The sequence below is a fragment of the Tyto alba genome, unplaced genomic scaffold (assembly GCF_018691265.1).
Source record: "Tyto alba isolate M040663 unplaced genomic scaffold, T.alba_DEE_v4.0 Super-Scaffold_1000006, whole genome shotgun sequence".
In the NCBI taxonomy this organism is placed as follows: Eukaryota; Metazoa; Chordata; class Aves; order Strigiformes; family Tytonidae; genus Tyto; species Tyto alba.
The window spans coordinates 33,655,874-33,674,872 of record NW_024881272.1 but is presented as its reverse complement, the minus strand read 5'-3'; the positions used below and the strand labels follow the sequence as shown (position 1 = coordinate 33,674,872).

General features: G+C 41.5%; 1 protein-coding gene across 1 annotated transcript in view; it reads right to left on the bottom strand.

The window, feature by feature from the left end:
* Positions 1-18,999, bottom strand: part of LEPR (leptin receptor) — a 67,317-nt gene that overhangs the window by 35,245 nt on the left and 13,073 nt on the right. Inside the window, exon 2 of the mRNA XM_042807325.1 lies at positions 1,406-1,464. Within this exon, the coding sequence (XP_042663259.1) occupies positions 1,406-1,445 (40 nt within the window). The 5' untranslated portion in view covers positions 1,446-1,464. The remainder of the gene's footprint in view (positions 1-1,405; positions 1,465-18,999) is intronic.

Sequence of the window (18,999 nt, the reverse complement as noted above, 5' to 3'; positions counted from 1 at the left end):
GTGGGAAGAGATTCCTGTCAGTCATTTTTTCTCAAACACGACTGCCTCCTCACGTATCACACCAGACAATCTCACGGGATTAATTAAATCTTATCAAGTCAAAATGTGTGCAGTTGCTTACCACTTCTGCAGAAGTGATAAAAAATAAAAGAACAATAATGCGTTACAATACCGGACATTTAGCACAGGATTGCTACAGCTCTTAACTGCCCGTTAATAAACCGCAGCATGGATTAAGGATGTTCTCCTGCTCCAGGTGTAACAGTTTGTCCAAGACCCAGACGCACAGGAGGCCACCACTTACAGTTCTGTCCCATAAAGAGCCGCTTATTTCGTGTCTGGGTTGACAGGGCTACAAAGAGGCTAGCCATGGCTACGTGCTTATTCGGAATGAGGCGGAGGTGGCCCCTCAACGGATACAGCGGCTCTCAGGCATTACAGGCTATCAGAGAGGGGCAAACTGCTCTGCAACCTGATGAAAACTCCCTGAGGCATCCAGGTTTTCTAATTAAAAGGCACACAATGTGTTTAGATTACGTAAGATATTTAAAAGAATCATGTCAACAACACAATATTTGATACCGAGCGGATAAAGGTACATACATAGAAAGAATTATGTATATGTATATAAATATTTATATAAAAGATATATATGTATATAGAAAACATAGAAATCTAACAATTTATTCATCTTTTGCGAAGATACAAGATGACACAAATTTTGAAACTAACTTCATTGGATTACAGCATCAGCTTTCTCCCTAAGCATCACCACCAAAAGACTTTAAATATAGTTCTTATTTTAATGAAAAAAGTAAGAGGCAAATACCAGCTGTCCCTGAACAGCATACACCAATATTGCTACAGACATTTTCCAATTAGAATACCAGTTTATTATATCTGACATTTGGAGCTAATTGAGCACCATTTAACAGCACTGTGCACATGAAAGCAGAGCTCAAACTCCAAATGACACCCTCGCTACACTGAACTAAACAGGAACTTTGCAGCTCTGATGGAACTGGGATTTTTCCCTTCTGCTTTCGAAACAAACTGCCCGTGAACCTCTATCTATTCACATTTTGACTGGGGCATTTGAATGCATCTTGACTCACCACATACTTTCTACTGAAGTTTCCTGATCTTAAAAGCCAGTTGCACTGCTCTTGGGGATCAGACACATGGGCCCAACCCCAAGAGTGTCAACATTTCAATTCCGCACAACCCTGAGAGTGTCAACAGTTCAACTCCACACAATGATAACATCGGGTCCTTTGGGCATTCTAGTTGCATGTTGCGATAAGATACTAATCCAGCAGCATGACCTGAAACACCACTGTAAAACAGAAATGGTGATTACACTTCATTCTACATAATTTCCAACAGACTTTTTTTAGTAACTTACCCAACAGCATAAACACAGTCAGAATGATTTGCCAACACATCTTGTTTTGTACAGCTGATCTGAAAAACATACAGAAAATTAACTGATAATTATCAATTATTTCATTAGGGTTTCAGTTTCACACACTTCAATTAATTTGATACTCACATCTTTGTAAGTAGAAAGGAAGAACAAACTCAGAATGTCATCTGAGAAAAAAACATTGCTTAGAATATCAATTAAGTATCAATACAGCTCTTCTTTCACCATTAGAGCTATATAGTACCTCATTGCTCCAGGCTTTTGCTGATCATTGTTCACCTTCTGGGTTTGGTCATCTGAAAGGCACTATAAATCTAAACAATCAAAATGCCCAAGAAGTACTCAATTTTCCAAGTGCAACATACACAAAAGCACTCGGGCACCCATTTCAAGGGTGAAGACTTCACTAAACTTTAGAGTAACTATTCTTTCATTTCAGTTTTTTTGTTTTGTTTTGTTTTTTTATTTTCATCCCGCTGTTACACAAATTCTGTTAAAACCCAAATACAAGCATTTTCATCCTTTAAAAAAAGGTCCAGAGAGGATATTAGAGTAAAACATACAGACTTTGGTTGCCACTGTAGTTATCCAGAACTGAATGGTTAGGAAAATTTACAGCTCAAGTCAGACAGAGAATGCTGGGGCAAGAAATAAGATTTAGGGAATCTCTCCAAAGTATTCACATTCCTTAAATACTTCTGAGAACCATTTCCTTGAGAACATCTGTGTTGCCAGAAGAGCTGGTGCCAACGCTATGTAATCCACTGGCCTTCCAGTCTGGGGGCGCATGTACTGTACTGTGTATACATCCACACTGTATGATGCATACTGGCTACTGTGGTGGGAGAGGCTCCGTACCAGCTATACAGCAGATGGCTCTGCAGCCTGGAAGGAAAGCCTGTGTGGTCACAGAAGACCAGAAGGAGAAGAAAAGGGTGACTCCTCCCTGGTTTTTACCACTCCTGTCTGTGCACAGGCTGCGTCCATCGCCGTTGTCTCACCCTCAACAAGCCCCCGCAGAGCGGAGGGTCAGCCCCACAGGGGAACCAGTGGCTGCTAATAAAACCAGAGAATTTGGTTACAATAAGGAAAGCCATTCTTTGCTCAGAGCTATGCCCCCTCTCCCTTCTGCCCTCACCAGAGACTCGATGTGATTATCCCATGGCCCTGACACTGCTTTAAGCCTTGAGGTGATTCAAGGTTAAGTCGAGGTGATTCAATAGGCATAGCTGTCTACCTGAAGCAGCAGACAACTGACCAGTGGAACTACACTATTTCAGTATTCTTGTTTTCTTGCAAGCTCTTCCACAAAGAAAGCCCTTGCGAATTTAGCTGGGGCTGGAGCCTGAGCCAAACCATTTCTTCAACAGAGACCATCTTCATTTTGGTCTGCAAGATGAGTCAGTCCCATCTACTTTTCTCCCCATTCCCCCCAGGTGATAATCAGAGCACATTTTAAGCTACATTTTGAAAAATTAAAGAGGAAAGCTCAAAATTTCAAAGACTGTGCTTCACAACCCCTACTTCAGAGGAAATTTTGCCTCTCAGCACAGCTGTTAAGAAGCCAACCTTACCTGTACCTCTTCCATTAGCTTGTTCCCTAATAGGTGAGCCATGAAGGCCAGAGGAATTATCTCGCTACAACCTTCTATTAAGTCTGTCATTTCACAAAGATACATGCTGAGATTATTTCCAAAAGCCTACAATCCAAGTTAGTTAGTTTCTTCCCAAGTTTCTGACCGAAGGAAAAAAAACCCTTTTAAAATAATTTATTTGACACAAGCATACACTATTCATACTATTAAACGTATGGTTTTCTGAAAAACAGTCCATGTGCCTCTTTTAAAGGTACAACAAAAATTTGCTGTTCACTGTTCAACCACTTCTCAGTATGAAACTGGCAGAGATCGCTTCCATATGTTGTATAAGAAAATCAGACATATATTTCAAAAACTTACAAAGTTATCAATATGTCATAGATGTCATTGCAAATGCTTTAAAGCTCTCACTTGCAAAACAAAAACTTTACACCATCAACAGCTCCAAATAATCTATAAAGTTATGGTCCATCACTTGCTCTCCCATCACTGGCACAGCAAGAAGCAAAAGCTGTCACCCAGATACCTTAACCCGCTTGCTCCTAAATGTTTGAAGGAAAGAACCACTATTTTGGTAACTACACATATTTCATTGTACTATTTCAAAGCAGAATGTGAAACATCATCTCTCAATTGTTCCTGGAAGTAAGAAGCCAAAGAGTTAATTGTGTTAACAGCAGCTGCTGTGGTAGTTTCAACCATGTAATAGACTGAAAAGAAAGCAACCATGGAGCCCCAGAACCAGGAGCACCTCAGAGAGGGAAAGTTCTGACTAATTTAACCACAGTTGACAGTATTTGGACCAAAAAGTGAAAATATAGTTCAGACCAGATCAAGACATCTTCTTTTCCTACTTCTATGGCATCGATGTAGGCTGATTTTTACAGATGTGTTATTTTTCAATCCTGGTTCCAACAACATTCATGAACAAAAATCAGTGCTGTACATGATCAAAAAGCAATGTAAGCTGCATGTCACCAGCATTAGCTCCATTTCAGTTCAAAGTTCAGTATCGCTTGTGTAAACATTACACAGGAATTGGGTAAAAAGAGATATCTACAGATAACTCCCAGGACAAGATGAATGGACTACTGGACTGGACAGGAGTACCCAATATCTTTTCTATGAGAATATTGAACCTACCAGAATTTCTAACATTATTGTAAGAAAGAATACAAGTTTTACAAGAACACTTCCAGGGAACAGGAAGTTAAATAAAGAAGAATTATTAAAACTTGTAACTACAGCTCTGTCCTGGAGAGAGTAAGTTAACATGGCAAGGACAAATGGCTTTATGCGTGGCTGGGGAAGTATCCATACAAACTGAAGGTATCGGGGTCCATTTTAACACATCTATCTTAAGATACTGCATCCTGAAATCAAAACCTTTGCTGCTGCTACATACAATAAACTTTCCAACTTCATATGTAAACAGCATGCTCCTCTCCACGCTAACCACTGTACAGAAAACTTCAGTAAGGAGAGTCCCTCTTGTAACAGAAACATGCAATTTAAAACACAGCAGATATGACAAGCAAGGAGGACAACAATGAAAGTAAGGTAATTTTTCTTTACAGGCCAGCTGAGAAGTCATACAATCCATTGGCGTATCAGCACAGAAAACATTCTCAGCACAGCCTGAAACAAGCACAGCTGATGATCCACAAACACCTGCTCACTGGGCACTGAAAATACACTGAAAGTTTTCCTTTTCCTCCTGGAGCTGCCTTTTCTTTTCAGTTTCTTGTCTTGACAACTTATATTTCTGCATGTCTCCTTTCTGAACTACAAAAAAAGGGTTAATGTGAAAAGAGGACTGCAGCATGAGGCAGGTCTACCTGTCCAGCTGCAACATCAGTGAACAGAGGGTGGCACTGGTGACTAAGAGTGCCAAGTCTCTACAACCCGCGCTGGACCCAGCAGATTAGCACAACCCTGACACCACTAAATTCAACAGTAAAACTCTCACCAACTTTTACAGGGACAAAATGACTAGATGAGCAAATCTTGCGAGATCAAAGCCTTACACATTAGTGGTTTCCAATGAGCAATTGCAAACCCTACGTAAATTTACAGAAACTCACTTGTCAGGATCTCCTCTTTTTTCCTCAAGTAATGTACCACACACACATAGAGGGTCCAGTGTTCTTTTTTTCTTTTTCTTATTCCCACCCTCTCCCAAAAAACAACAGCTGCTAGTTAATGGGAAACAGGAACATAATACTGCAAGCATACAAACTGTCCCTGACTTTTACAAGCACTCTATTACAGCTGTTTTTAAATATTTAAAAGATCTCTATAAAGCATAAAAATATTTTAGTAATAATGTCTACACAGAGTGCCTTCTGGCCTGCTTGTTAAGGGTGCAGAGGGCTTTCCAGCCCTGTTCATTTTGGCAAGACCCGTGATTCTCAGGCAGCCCTTCTGCGCATGGAATTTCACTGCATTTGTTTGTCATTTAGTATATTAGTAAATATTATTAATAAAGAGCTCAGAGTAAATGGAACATATGAAATAGCAATGACTTGCACTGAATAATTTTGTTTTCCAATACTAAAGCTTTAACCAAAGCAACCCAAGCTGTGTGTTTCCCCACACATGAAGTGCAAGTAGAACTAGGAGCAGAGCTACCCTTATCTCACTCAGAGCAAAAGCCCAGCTACAAAAACAGGCTCCCAGTTCACCGACGGAGCCTCTCTTCTGAAACTCGATAGCAAAACGTCCCAAACTTTAAACAGTTTCTCCAGGTTGTACGATTTCTCTCGATGGCACTGAAACTACCCCCTCATTTCACAAACATCCACGCTGCTCAAAGGTTCCAGAGACGGAAGGCTGGGGATCAGGCAGCACAGCAGTTGCATTTGTCCCTGCATCTCCACTACCACAGCACTAAACGCGGTTCTGAAGTTCGTGGACACATACAACACTCAATTTGAGAGACTTAACGTTCATAAATATTCCTGATTTTAAGGCAGCAACAGAGAAAAGCATTTTTAGTAAATACTCTCTCCCAGCTTTTCACTGATGAACATACATTTGTTTCTCCTCACATGCAGCTGTAAGCCCAGCTCCTGTAATTATCTGGTACTTAAAGCTCCTTCATATTATGGCCACACTTGCTAGTTAAGGGCTCTCAGTGTTTTCATTATAAATTCTATTTATAAACGCTGTGTCAATAATTAACATTGCATTTCCAAAGTGCTCTTCTATCAGAGCAGACTGTAATGGCTTCTGCAGCATCAGTGGCTCTCACAACCCGTGTTTGTGGAGATTATTTTTTTCTTTTGCTTCAGATACTAAGCCTAAAAAGAACTAAACCTCAAAATGAAAGAAAATTAAAAAAAAAAGGGGGGGGGGGGGGGGGAGGGGAGGGCTGATTTAGGTATATCATGCCAACCTCTAAAGTTGCCTGGTCCTTTCGAGAGCTGCGCTGTGGAAGGAGCGTCCCGCGAAGCCGGCCGGCAGGGAAGGAGGGAAGCGGGCAGGACCCCCAGCCCCACAGCTGTCATGTGGGGAAGTAAGAAAATTAAAGAAACAAGTCGGGGAAGGAGAAAAAAAAAAAATAATAAAAAATAAAATCAGCACCGACCTACTCCGCTTCATTCCCGGAGTCACGCCGCCGTGGCCGTGTCCCGCTGGCAAGCCCCCCCGGGCGCGGGAGGGCCCCGCCGCCGCCCCGCCTCGGCCCAGCGCTCGCTCCGGCTGCCCGGCCCGGGCCCGCCCCGCCCGCGCTCCCGCCTCGCCGCCCGCCTCAGCGGCTGCGGCCGCTCCCCGCGCCCCGGCCCGAAACCCCCGGGGGCTGCGGCGGCAGCTTCTCCTCACACACAAGAAGGCGGGGGGGGGGCTTCGGAGCGAGGGTCGGCTTCGGAGAGAGGCCCGAGCCCCCTCACAGCACAGGGACAGGGAGCTGGTTCCCCTCCTGTGCTTTAAATTTCTTACAAATGACGCGTCACTGAAGAAAATAAAGTTTACTGTGAGGGCGGTGAGGCGCTGACCCAGGGTGCCCAGAGCAGCTGTGGGTGCCCCCTCCCTGGAAGGGTTCAAGGCCAGGTTGGACGGGGCTGGGAGCACCCTGGGCTGGGGGAAGGGGGCCCTGCCCGGGGCAGCGGGGGGCACTCGGGGGGGCTTTGAGGTCCCTTTCCCCCCAAACCATTCTAGGATTAAGCCTTCAGAGCCCACAGCCGGGGAGGTGGGATGGGTGTCAAGTGAAGGTGGTGGAGACGCAGGATCCGCCAGAGACTGGGTGACAGGCCCTGTCCGGGCAGAGCAGGTGAGTCCCTAACAGTGGTCCCACTTCAGATGCTGTCACTGCCAGTCGTCCCATTTCAGCGCGAACCCAGGCCAGAGCCACCCACCCTTTCTTCCCTTGCTCCCTTGGCCAACACGAGCTGCCAGCGGGTTAAGCTGTGGCGCTTCACCCCAAGAAGTCAGTTAAACTCCACGGCATCGCTCCTCTCTTCCATAACGCGTACAAATAAAAGCGCTTCCACAGAAAAGCTTCCACACATCCCTGCACGTTAAACTTTGCCTTGCTTCCCTGCTCAGCTGTCGTGACGCTGCTGCTTCACACGGGAGGTGTTGCAGGAGTTTATCCAGGATAAGTTCAGGGAGAACTGAGAGTGAATATTCAAAGTTTTCCTCTTCTGATAACCTCATGCATTATGATTGTTACTGAAGGAAATTTAATGACAGTTCTTACCCTTTTTTTTTTTTTTAAATGCAGAGTGGAACTATTTTACCTAAATAGAAGACCTTCAGGGAACAATCAGTGCTGTCTGGATCCACACAAACATTTGTTAAGAATTTAATTAACATTCAGCCTAAGTATTCCGGTTAGTGACTTTAACAGTGGAGGCTGTACAAAATGCCCAATTATTAACGTAAAAGGTGACATAAACCAGAAGCATAGGGAATGCTTTCTGGTTATTAAACCTATTCATTGTATGTCCCAAGGATCTCTGAATTTTCACAAAATTATAAACATAAATGTTGTAATTATTATTTATAACACAAACATGCCTACTTGTCAGTAGAAGGACAAAGATTAGTGTTTAAAAAAAAAAAAGTCTGCTTGAGACACACTTTTAAATGGCACAGTAAGCAGTGCTATGTAATTCAGTTTTGACCGTTTGTAGACAATTATTTTCCATTATTTTAACAACTACACATTTCTGTTAACAACCTGGATCCAGAAAGACTATTTTCAACTCTTCTTTACTACACTACTCTTCTATAGCTAATGATGTTTTAATACCAACTCTATATGGATTGTTATCACAAAAATTTTGTTTAACTTAAAAATCCTGAGCCGTAACAAAGAAACTGACAGTGAAAATTAATAACTAGAACTAAATTTAAATCCTGACCTTGAATTGTTAAAATTAGTTTTTCAGTTATTAAATTCATGAAGACCAAGCCTGAAGTTGGAAAACTGAACATCCCCAGGCTATACAAAATGGCTCTGCAATGGACAACAAATACACCATAGCAATCTGTGCTTCTCCAAAAAAGCTATACCACATGTAGCTTAGAAATCACCTGCAAGTCAGAATTCCAGTTACCAAGATAAAAAATGCCTCTTTCTTACAGGTTTGTTCTTTCTTCTAACACATGCTATGGGCCCAGTTACATACATGAATTTCCAGTTCGGACCAGGCCCACAGTAGAATACGCACCAAGAGCACCTTGGCTCTAACAGCAGTTGTCATGGTTTAACCCAAGCCTCACAGAGCCACTTGCTCACTGTCCCCTGGTCGATGGGGGAAGAGAATTGGAAGGGTAAAAGTGAAAAAACACGTGGGTTGAGATAAGAATAGTTTAAGAACTGAAATAATTGTGATAATGATCGTCATCATCAAAAGGTTTGGGTTGAAAGGGACCTCAAAGATCATCTAGTTCCAGCTCCCCTGCCACGAGCAGGGACACCTTCCACTAGACCAGGTTGCTCAAAGCCCCATCCGGCCTGGCCTTTGTAATGAAAAGGAGAATAAGAAATAAATAAAACCCAAGACAAGTGATGCGAATGAAAACAATTGCTCACCACCAACCCACCGATGCCCAGCCAGTCCCCGAGCAGCAGCTCTGGGGTCAGTGGGGGTTACCTGTCCCCGCTGTGTCCCCCCCAGCTCCCTTTGCACCCCCGGACACTCCCTGGTGGGGTGGGGTGAGGAGCAGAAAACGGCTTGACTCTGTGGAAGCACTGCTCAGTGATAACAAAAACATCCCTGAGTTACCAACAAATCCAAAACATAGCCCCATAGTAGCTACTATGAAGAAAATTAACTCTACCCCAGCCAAAACCAGCACATATGTCAGGTGTCACTAAAGATATGGCAAGAAACCCAAACAAAGGAGGCTTGGAAAAAAATAATAAAACAAACAGCAAAAGGAGAGATTAAGCTACAGATTGGAGATAACCCCCTTAAAACAAACAGCAAAAATCGAGATTACAGATTTGCTATAAACCCACATTAGATACAGAATCTCCTCAATTTGCCATAAAAATATCAATGTTGACCATAGCATTAGGAGCCAGAGGGATAACAAAGGGCCAAGGACACGGAAATTACTATAGCCACAGTAGGAAGAACACTGGAAGAGTTTAATACAGAGTTATGAAAAGTTAGCACATGAAACTGCAAGCCCCAGGCACTGGTATTTTAACCAAATCCATTAAGTAGTAGTACAGAAAGAGTTAAGAATAAAATAAAAAATACAGGATGTGATAATATCTGATTTTTAAGCATACAAGACTTTAAAACAATTGAGGGGGGGGTGAGGAGTATGAGTTGAACAGTTGGGGAGTAAACCCCAAGGAGAAAGAATTATAAAGTATTTAAAGAGAAGGACAATACTGGCACTAGTTCTGATGGTCTTAAACCTGCCACAGCAACATTTAGGCCTGTTATTAAAATCTGAGTCTTGGCCAGTAGAAGACTCATTTCTGGAACAATCTTCTAATGGGAATAACATGCCAAAAATGAGCCTGTTTAAGTGAGGGTTTAATAGTTTACGAAAAGAGTGATTATACAGGTTTGTGCCTCCAATAGAAAGAAAACTCAATAATCTAGACAGACTGTTCCAGCCTCATGTTTATTTGCTACCAACAAGAGTTCCTTGCCCATTTCACCCACGTTTCAGACCACTCAGTACCACTCTCCTTTCCACACATGTAAATATTAATTCTTAGACAATCTGACAGTCAATTATCTCTCCCTCTCTCTGAATATATCTTTCATCACACTTCTGCTGGAAATGAAGCTACACTTTATCTCCTGCTTCCTCACTTACACAGTTGTTTTCAAGGCTTGCATGGTATCTCCTCATATGGGTTATTCTCTTTTAATGAGGTTAATTCATTCAGATCTCTCAAAGACCTGCTATAATGCACGTATCCATTACCTGCTGGCTCTCTTTTTTAAGAGTAGTGAATAAACCCCACATTTTACTCCCCAAGAAGTGGAGTAAATCACATTTTGACCCTTTTGCACTTCAGCGCTTGGCCTTGCGAATAAAGAGCTCTTTGAGAAAAGAACTGACACATAGGTAAAGCAATACCACGTATTTAACAAGCACCTCCAATTAAAAAACAAAACCCATACATTATGTCAAGGAATTTAAAACGACAGCTGAGCCCTGCTAGAAAAGACGCACCTTTAATCTGGCTTGGGTTCACCTTTTTTCGTGGAAAAGGCAACAAGAGTTTGGAACCAGCATAAGAGACTGGTAAGGCCCAGATACGTGCAACTGAGGTTTCTTACAGTGTTCTTGCTTTTCAGCAATATTATTTTTAAATAAATGCAAAACCAGTATCTCTGCTTCATAAGGTATGAAGAAAACCACTTTTATTTACATACTGCAAGTTCTTCTCAGTAAAAAGACTTGAATGTGATATCATACTATCTTCTGTATTGTATAAATAATTCTACCATGGCTGTACAAACAAACCCACTGATTGGCTTTAATTTATTTATTGACTTTCGGTAATTCATGATCCATTTCCTCAAAGCAGCATCAGCCAATTTCGCTCCTTATTAAAATAATAACCATCTCTAATTGATAAATCCTATTTTGAAAATATTTCTGTATTCTAATATGACAGTTTGGGAAATGTGACTCCATACAACTTGCGTCTGAGGTTAGGAAGCTGTTGAAGTTTTTGTATCCCAGACTTTCATAGCATAAGCAAAATCTGTCACAAGCTGTCTAGCCTGCCTCATAAGCAAAATCTGTCACAAGCTGTCTCTTCTGCTAGGCGAGATCTGAAGAGGGACCACTAGAAAATAATTTTCTATTTAGGTTAGAACATCTTGAGACAAACATTCGACAGAGTAAGTTTTGTTTCACTTCCTCATATAGCACTGGTGTTCATTGAACCAGAAAAAATATCCCCTCTGTAACCTACACTAGTGCATATCTATTTATTTTTAACATTTATTTTTCCTCCCTTAATATCCAAACTAAATCCTCCTGCAGTTTAATCCTCTTACTTTTTCGTAGACTTAAGACAGGTAATTCCTCCTTTCAGAAGTCCTTTGATGTAAATTACATTGTCATCTCATACTGATCATCCTTTGTGTAAACTCAAGCTTCATTTCCTTCAGTCTTTCTTTAGAGACTTTTCTTTTCTTTTCTGGAGACCTGCTAAGGCTTACTGATCTCCTTTGGACTTACTCCTGTTGTTCTCTCTCTTTTCTAAAGAGCAGTGCCCAAAGTACTGCAACCAAGGTCTTGGTAGTGCTGTTTAGGTGTGAAGAAATATCTCACTTCTTACATGACAGAACCCTGTTTACATATCCCATAAGGATGTTTTCTTTTTTCCCCTCCCAACAGCACACCTGCGTTGACTCAGGCTTGGTTTGTGCATCTCCCTAACCCTCTGATCCTTCCTGCAGAACGTTCCTTTGTGCAGTTGATTATTTCTCAGTTAAGTGTCTTGCACTTGTCTTTATTGAATTACCGCCTATTTATTTCAGACCGCTTCAGCCATTTGTCAAGATCACTTTGAATTCTAATCTTGTTCCCTAAAGCGTTTGCAATTGTTGCTAGCATTTTGTTATCCAAATATTTGATATAACATGCACTTTTAAGCTATTCACAAGTACTTACTGAAAATATCAGATAGTTTTAGCCTTCAAGTGTTCCCCCAAACAACTAACCCACATATGGTCTTCTAACCTATGACTTGTTGACTGTTCTTTTTTGGGGGTTTGGAAAGTTCCTTTCTGTCCAACCAAACACTTCACAGTCATTTAACACAGAGTAGACTTCCCTTGCTTGCTTAGGAGAAAGTCACATGAGACAGCATCAAAAACATCACTAAAGATAACATGCCATGATGTTGTTTTTCTGTATGTGTGGGAATTCCCCTCACTATCAAAAACATTTTCTTGATCACCCTGAGGGTCCCTTTTGGTTCCATCTGTTCTGACCTTTGTCTTTCAGATTTATCCCTACATGCTTGTGTCATTCTTTTACAAGACCTCTTCAAGAAATTAACATACCTTCCAATTCCAACTAAAGTTTCACATTACTGAGGAAAATATTATTTGCTCCTCTACTAACTTTCCTGCCTTTAATTCATATTGGAGCAGGTGCTTTCCTGCCTTCCACATATATTTTTTTGAAAGAAAATGCCAACACTTCTGAACAACTCTTTTCTTTACTTTCCATTTGATATTCACTGTAATTGAGTTTATTGAAGTCTTCTTTCTCAAATACTTTCAACTCTGTTCTGCTGTTTCACTACATCTTCACCATCTCAAATGGTTCCTCTTTCTCAGTCCAGGAAAGAAAAAATAAAATCTAGGAGTCTTCTCTCAAGATGTTAACCAGCTCTGCTTAAAATGGTCCTCATCCACCTGACTTCTTTGGCGGTATACAATAAGAACTTGCCTTGATCTTTTCTTCAGATCTTTTCCCAAAGACTTTCAGTTACTTCACCTCCTATCTATGCTGGATCTCAGCAAAAATCATATGTATCTTGTGATAACGGCTTCATTCCTCCCATGCCTTCAGACCTCTCTGAACAAGTCTTCCCTTTCATGTCTGAATTATCTCACAAAGGTTTTATTTTGTCAGCGCAGTTACAATTTTGACTCAATACAAAGATTTTCAGTTTCTCCAGACTTTATTCATGAGTCTACTGGCACCCAGGATGTTACGCAAACTGACCCATGATTTTCCTTCTTTTGCTCCTGTAACTGTATTTTGATGAGCTCCCTAGTTTTTGCACCTTTTCCACGTTATCAAAATTTACACTTAACCATTGGGTCCATGACATTGGCCCCTGCCAGTCTAAATTCAAAGGAATCCACTCCAGTTCAGCAGGCCTGTGACCAAAGACGATGCTCTCCAGCCTCAGCACAGCATCCCCTCTTCTTAGGGCCTCACCCTTTGTAGAAGGGGAACATTTTTTGGAGCATGTCTTTTTATAAAATACAAACAACAAGGAAATTTATTTTCTCTCAGCCTCCATAGTTCACCTCAGACTTTCTCCCTTGAAGCTTTATAAAAATAACAAAGGTCCAGAAACCTTTCAAAGAGTTACACATTGAAGAACAACGAAATACCACAAAATACCAAGTCCCAAGTGTTTTATCAAAGCAGGTGAGAAGACTTCAGTGACCCACGTGCACGCTTTGTAATTGACTGTGAGCAAGAAACATGTAACTGTAGACAAAGTTTCACTGACAGAAGTACTTAATGTTATTTAGCCTTGAAGGTTTATTTATTTATTTTAAAAATGCAACATTAAAACAATGCCTTCCCTTCCACCAATCATGCTGGATACAGTCATATAGCCACTGTGTTGGCAGATAATGATAGTACCCTGACCTCTTACAAATAAAGTGTCTATAATCTCTTGCACAGCTTTACGTCCATATAGATATCTATTGAGATGTTAATCTCCCTGCCAGGTAGTACTGCTACCACGTCTCTTCTAAGCTTGTGGAAAGACCTGCAAACTTCCCACTCAAGAGAAAAATAAAAAAGTTATTTTCCTCCTGTAGTGAGGAAAAACACTACAGCCACCTGCCCCAACAGTGACAGGTTAGTGACAACATAAATCTAAACAGAAGCACTTTTCTGAGGTTTCCAGTGATGAATAAAGATGCAGAAATCTGAAGCATACACACCTTAGCTACTTGGTGCAAACTGAGCATTTATGCATCTGAGAGAGCTAGAAAAAGTGCTAGAAATTCAACTTTAGTTCTACCAAGTTAAATTTGTGATTTCTGAGCACAGCTGAGCTCCTTCTGGGCTTTTAGCATGGGTTTCAACATTTCTCTTGGGTTTTTTTCCCCTTCTAATCCATCCAATTTAATTCATGCCAGGTTAACCAGTTTCTACTTAAACAGGTGAAAGAGACCAACTACGGAACTGCTGCAGAAACCCCAAATACGCTTATTCTATATATAAACAAATCACATGTATATATGTATGTATCAGAAGTTTTTCTAAATCATTTAATGACCACCAGAAGTGAAAAGTCTGTTTTCATTATGAAGTTAATGCAAAGATGGGCTCTGCCTCCACAAGGGCATGTTTTCAGTAATTCATTTTTGCTGCTGCAAGAATGTTTTGCACACAATCTCTCTGCACCTCCTAACCAGCTTCCAGGCTTAATCAGCTAAAGCTTGCTACTGTATTAAGATCACCAACAAAATTAAAGTTTACTTTTTGTGCACCCACAGAAATGCTCTCTGCAACCCGCATTAATACTTAAAAATAGTAGAGGCGGTGATTAAACATGTTCTGTGCAAAAAATATATTCTTTCCCCCAAAAGATTAATCTGTTTATCGTGACTGTACATGTATTACAGTCCTGTACTTCAACTATTACAATAAATTGGCATCAAATACACTAACAAACTAAACTTTTAGTGGCAGAATTAAAAAAAAAAAAAAAAAGAGTTGTCTTCTAACAAGGAGAAAGAATAATTGAATAGACATTAAAATTTATTGGACATACCATTATCAAATACAACCAGGTAATTAGATGTATGTTCCTCCTTTGCTGCAAACCCCTAGAAGCTGCACAGTCAAATTTCCTCCCCTGACTGATGCAAGCATAACTATAGTAATTTAATAAAGATAAGCCAAGAGACACACCTTCCTAATTTAGAGCAGGATAATTCCTCCCTATTATTCAGAAGTCCCCTGTCGATTCATTTTGGTATAGGACAAAAATTTAAAGCGTTGCTTTGGACTGGAGAAAATTGCAGCTCTGGGAGCGCACACACTTAGCTTCCAGGACAGAACCGTTCATTGTTAGCTGTCTGAACCCCACTGACTGATTCATCTTGGAGGCACACGGCAGTGAATCACTTCTGTTAACAGCAGAGAGGCTAGCAGCAAAATAGGGACCTTAAAACACCGACTCCTCTTCAGACATTTATGCCAGCATCAAGAGAAACTTTTGAGCAAGCTGTAGTATGACTAGATTGTCTCTTTTTTAAAAGAGCTGTAAAACTTTGTCTCACGTGGTGGCAGGATAAGACCAGTTTGTCTGTGAAGAGTGGAGGAGCTGAACAGCCCTGCCTGCAGAGCGGTTATTGCAGAGTGCCCCGCTGACATGCTACTAAAATGTTCGCTGGGAAGTGAGAAGTGGGATTCTCAATCCGTGTCTTTATACTAAAGAATGAAATTTGTCTCTGTCACACTGGACAAGCACCGAAAAGAGAGTAGATCCCTCTCATGTTCAGGCCACATTATTGAAAAGTTCTGTCTTTGGGGTTAAATTTAATACTAATGAATAAACCTGCCTCACTCTGCAGAATTAACCTTAAACCCTTTCTCCAAGGAACTTCATGTTTCAGATGCTTTACCAGTGCACTATGAAACGATGCTCCCTGCCCCAAAAAGCATGCAGGAAACAACAGGAGGAGGACAAGGGACAGATAAAACCTTTATGAAATAATAGGCAAATTCAGCAAAACTTCAATTTAGAACTGTTTGGTTTTATAGCAAAAGCTAGTGGCGTGTTGCTAAATATCTGACGGAAGCACACAGAAGTGAAGGGAAGAAATCACTGGCAGAATCGTGTAAGAAGTGTTGTCCTCAGGATATTTATGCTCAGCTGCATGTTCTAGATGCTCAGAAACGTGTGCGTGCAAATACTTCATTCCTAATATACAGAGAAAAAACTGGAGACCTAAATATATGTAGATTGTGATATAAACTACTATTGCCATCTTAAATGGAGGTTTTTGAAGGAAGAAAATAGTTGCAGAGGATGAAGTAATTCAGTGAGTCATATAGACAGAAATTACACAAAGCTGGTAAGTCTCTGAGGATAATAGAGACTTTGAAAATTATTCATGAGAGAAGTGTAAAAAGTTTGATTCATATGCGACAAATTGCCCACTTTCGCATCAAGCTTTTTTTCCACTATTAATAATTCAAGTCGATAGACACACCAGGTTTCTAGATTTTTATATTTCCTTGTGCTCTTAAGCTTCTACGTTACTTCCATTAACCATCTCAGAGTTTACCAAGTAAGTCTGTCTGTAGCACCTATACAAGCAATACTAAAAATACTTACGAACAGCAGGCATTTTTGCGGGAAAAACATGTCATATTCTGGACTCATCAGTGCCAAACTTGCCCACAAATTGGCAAGTAGTGCACAAATTCCCTATGGGGAAGTTATCAAAAAGACAGGACCAGGCTCTTCAATATGGTGCATGGTCAGAAGACAAGAAACAACAGGCATAAATTGAAAGGAGAGGGTTCTGAAATAATGGAAAAAAAAAAAAAAAAAAAAGAACTTTTTCCCCATAAGGACAGTCAAGGAGTGGAGCAGGAATAACAGTCTCCATCCTTGGAGGTTTTCAAGACTGGATGGATAAAAGCGTGAGCCACTTGGCCTCATCTCACAGCTGGCTCTGCTTGAGCAGAGGGTTGTGTTAGAGATCCTGAGGTCCCTCCTAACCTTAAATACCCAGTGATCCCATTATCCTGTGGCAGTTGTGTCTCATCATCAAGACAAATTAATCACAATTTAGTCAATACATGCTTTCAAAAAAATAACTGGGAAAGCAATGAAAAACAGTGAACTAAATATTTTTCTCCCTTCTGAACAGATTCCTGTATCCTGCAGAGATGCATCTGATGTTCTAGGTTATCCTGAAGGAAGATTTTTCTTAAGGCAGCCAAGCTTACAAGGTTTACGTTGAGTTTGTAGCTGTGACTGCTTGCTGGCAGGACTGCCTGAGCACAGCCCAAAAGGCTGGCTCTGGCCACGCTAACAGGTCTTGTAAGCGTTGGAGAGCAAGTCAGTCACTACTGCCTCAAGTCCAGCCCCAGGAGGACAGGTCGGTGGTGGTCCTGGACCCACACTGTCAATGTCCTGCTGACAAGTGTTGCCTCCACTACTGGCACCGTGTTTGTGTCCATTTGATTAGCTTGATGGTAAGTGGGTCACTGGAACTGGTCTCAGCCCATTGGGTACTCCTTGTTAATACTGGCAATTCTTCTCCTCTTGCCTTTTAAAGTATCATCTCCTCAGGGCAAGTGATTTCCTTTGGAAACACTCATTCATTGCCCATCACAGCGAGTCCTGATCTCAGCTAATCAGCAATATTAAAACAGAGTTTCAACTAACAGCTTCAGAAAGATCACCATTGACAGCGAGCAAGACTTAAGCTGCAGCTACGTCATAACCCCAGATGCACTGATGCACAGTCACATCGATTTTTCTGTGGGCTGGGTCAGATTACAGATACTGTGTGTACAATTTTTCTCCCTCCCCTGGCCAGGAATCTAACTAGACAGCACGGTGCACTGTACCTCGCTCTGTTCCTGCATGGAGAAGCACCTCAGTCTCCCTCCATCCCATTGCAAGCTGTGTAAGAGCCTTTCTGTCCTGACCAGGTGAGTTGCATCCAGATTCTCCAGTTTTCTGGTTGCTACTGCCCTCTCGCCGCAGACTGACAATCTTACAATATACCTGAGCCCCTTTCCCTAGCTTCCAGCTAGTTCTTTCCATTTACAAACAGGCTTCACACCCATTTGCTTCTCCCCCTGGGCTCTCAATCTTTCCAGCCCTTTGTTAGGACTCTTCCTTCAGCCTCCCTCAGGGCTCAGATCCTGTTGGCAGCCATTCTAAAAGCTTATCTAGGAGGCTTCTTCCCTTTACATTCTCTACATCTCCAAATACCATCCTTCCCAGCAGAGAGGAACCCCTGCAGGACATACCCCCCAGGTTTAAAGCCTGAAGGGTGCCCAAACCCCACTGAACTTACAGCTGGCACATGCCAAGGTTGTATCCCAACCTCTTTGCAAGAACCTCCTAAGCTTGTGATGCTCCCAAACGCTTCCGAGCGTGATCTTTCGGGAAATAAACTATGTCAAATGCAGCAAAACATGGGTTTCCTCTTGGCAATCAACCTGAAATGCATCAATGTTCTAGTCACAAAAGCCTCACAGTCCAACAGAGAATATGTAATACCGACAGGCTAAACAGCAAGAACCCACTCTTCTTCAGCTTTTAGGCAAACAACTGACGTGAGTTTATGCTAGCAAGCACAGGTAAATTTTCAAAATGGGAAAGATGAGCACAGAAAGCGGGTTATATCCTTGATATTCATAAGACACGACTCTTCATTTATGCAAATCTGTAATTACTTTTTAATCAAAGCATACAATGCGAATTTGAGGGAGCAGAGGTGACACCTCAGGGGACAGTCAGCTCTGCTGGCAGCCCTGGCCAGGGCCAGCACAGGGGCAGAGTCGCACAAGCTGCTCAGGTGGAACAGAGGGAGAAAGAAGAGAAGAAACCAGCGTGGCACTAAACACACTTGGCTTCTCAAGGGACACCTCGCTCCCATTCAGCTGAATCAGTGGAATAGGAGGAAGGAATATATAATATTTCATAACATATTCTTAATTCTTTGTGTAGTTAAGTAGCTCTAGCTGTTAGGAATAAGCTTTTGAGGGAGGCAGAAGGGAATAGTCTACAGAAAATTCACT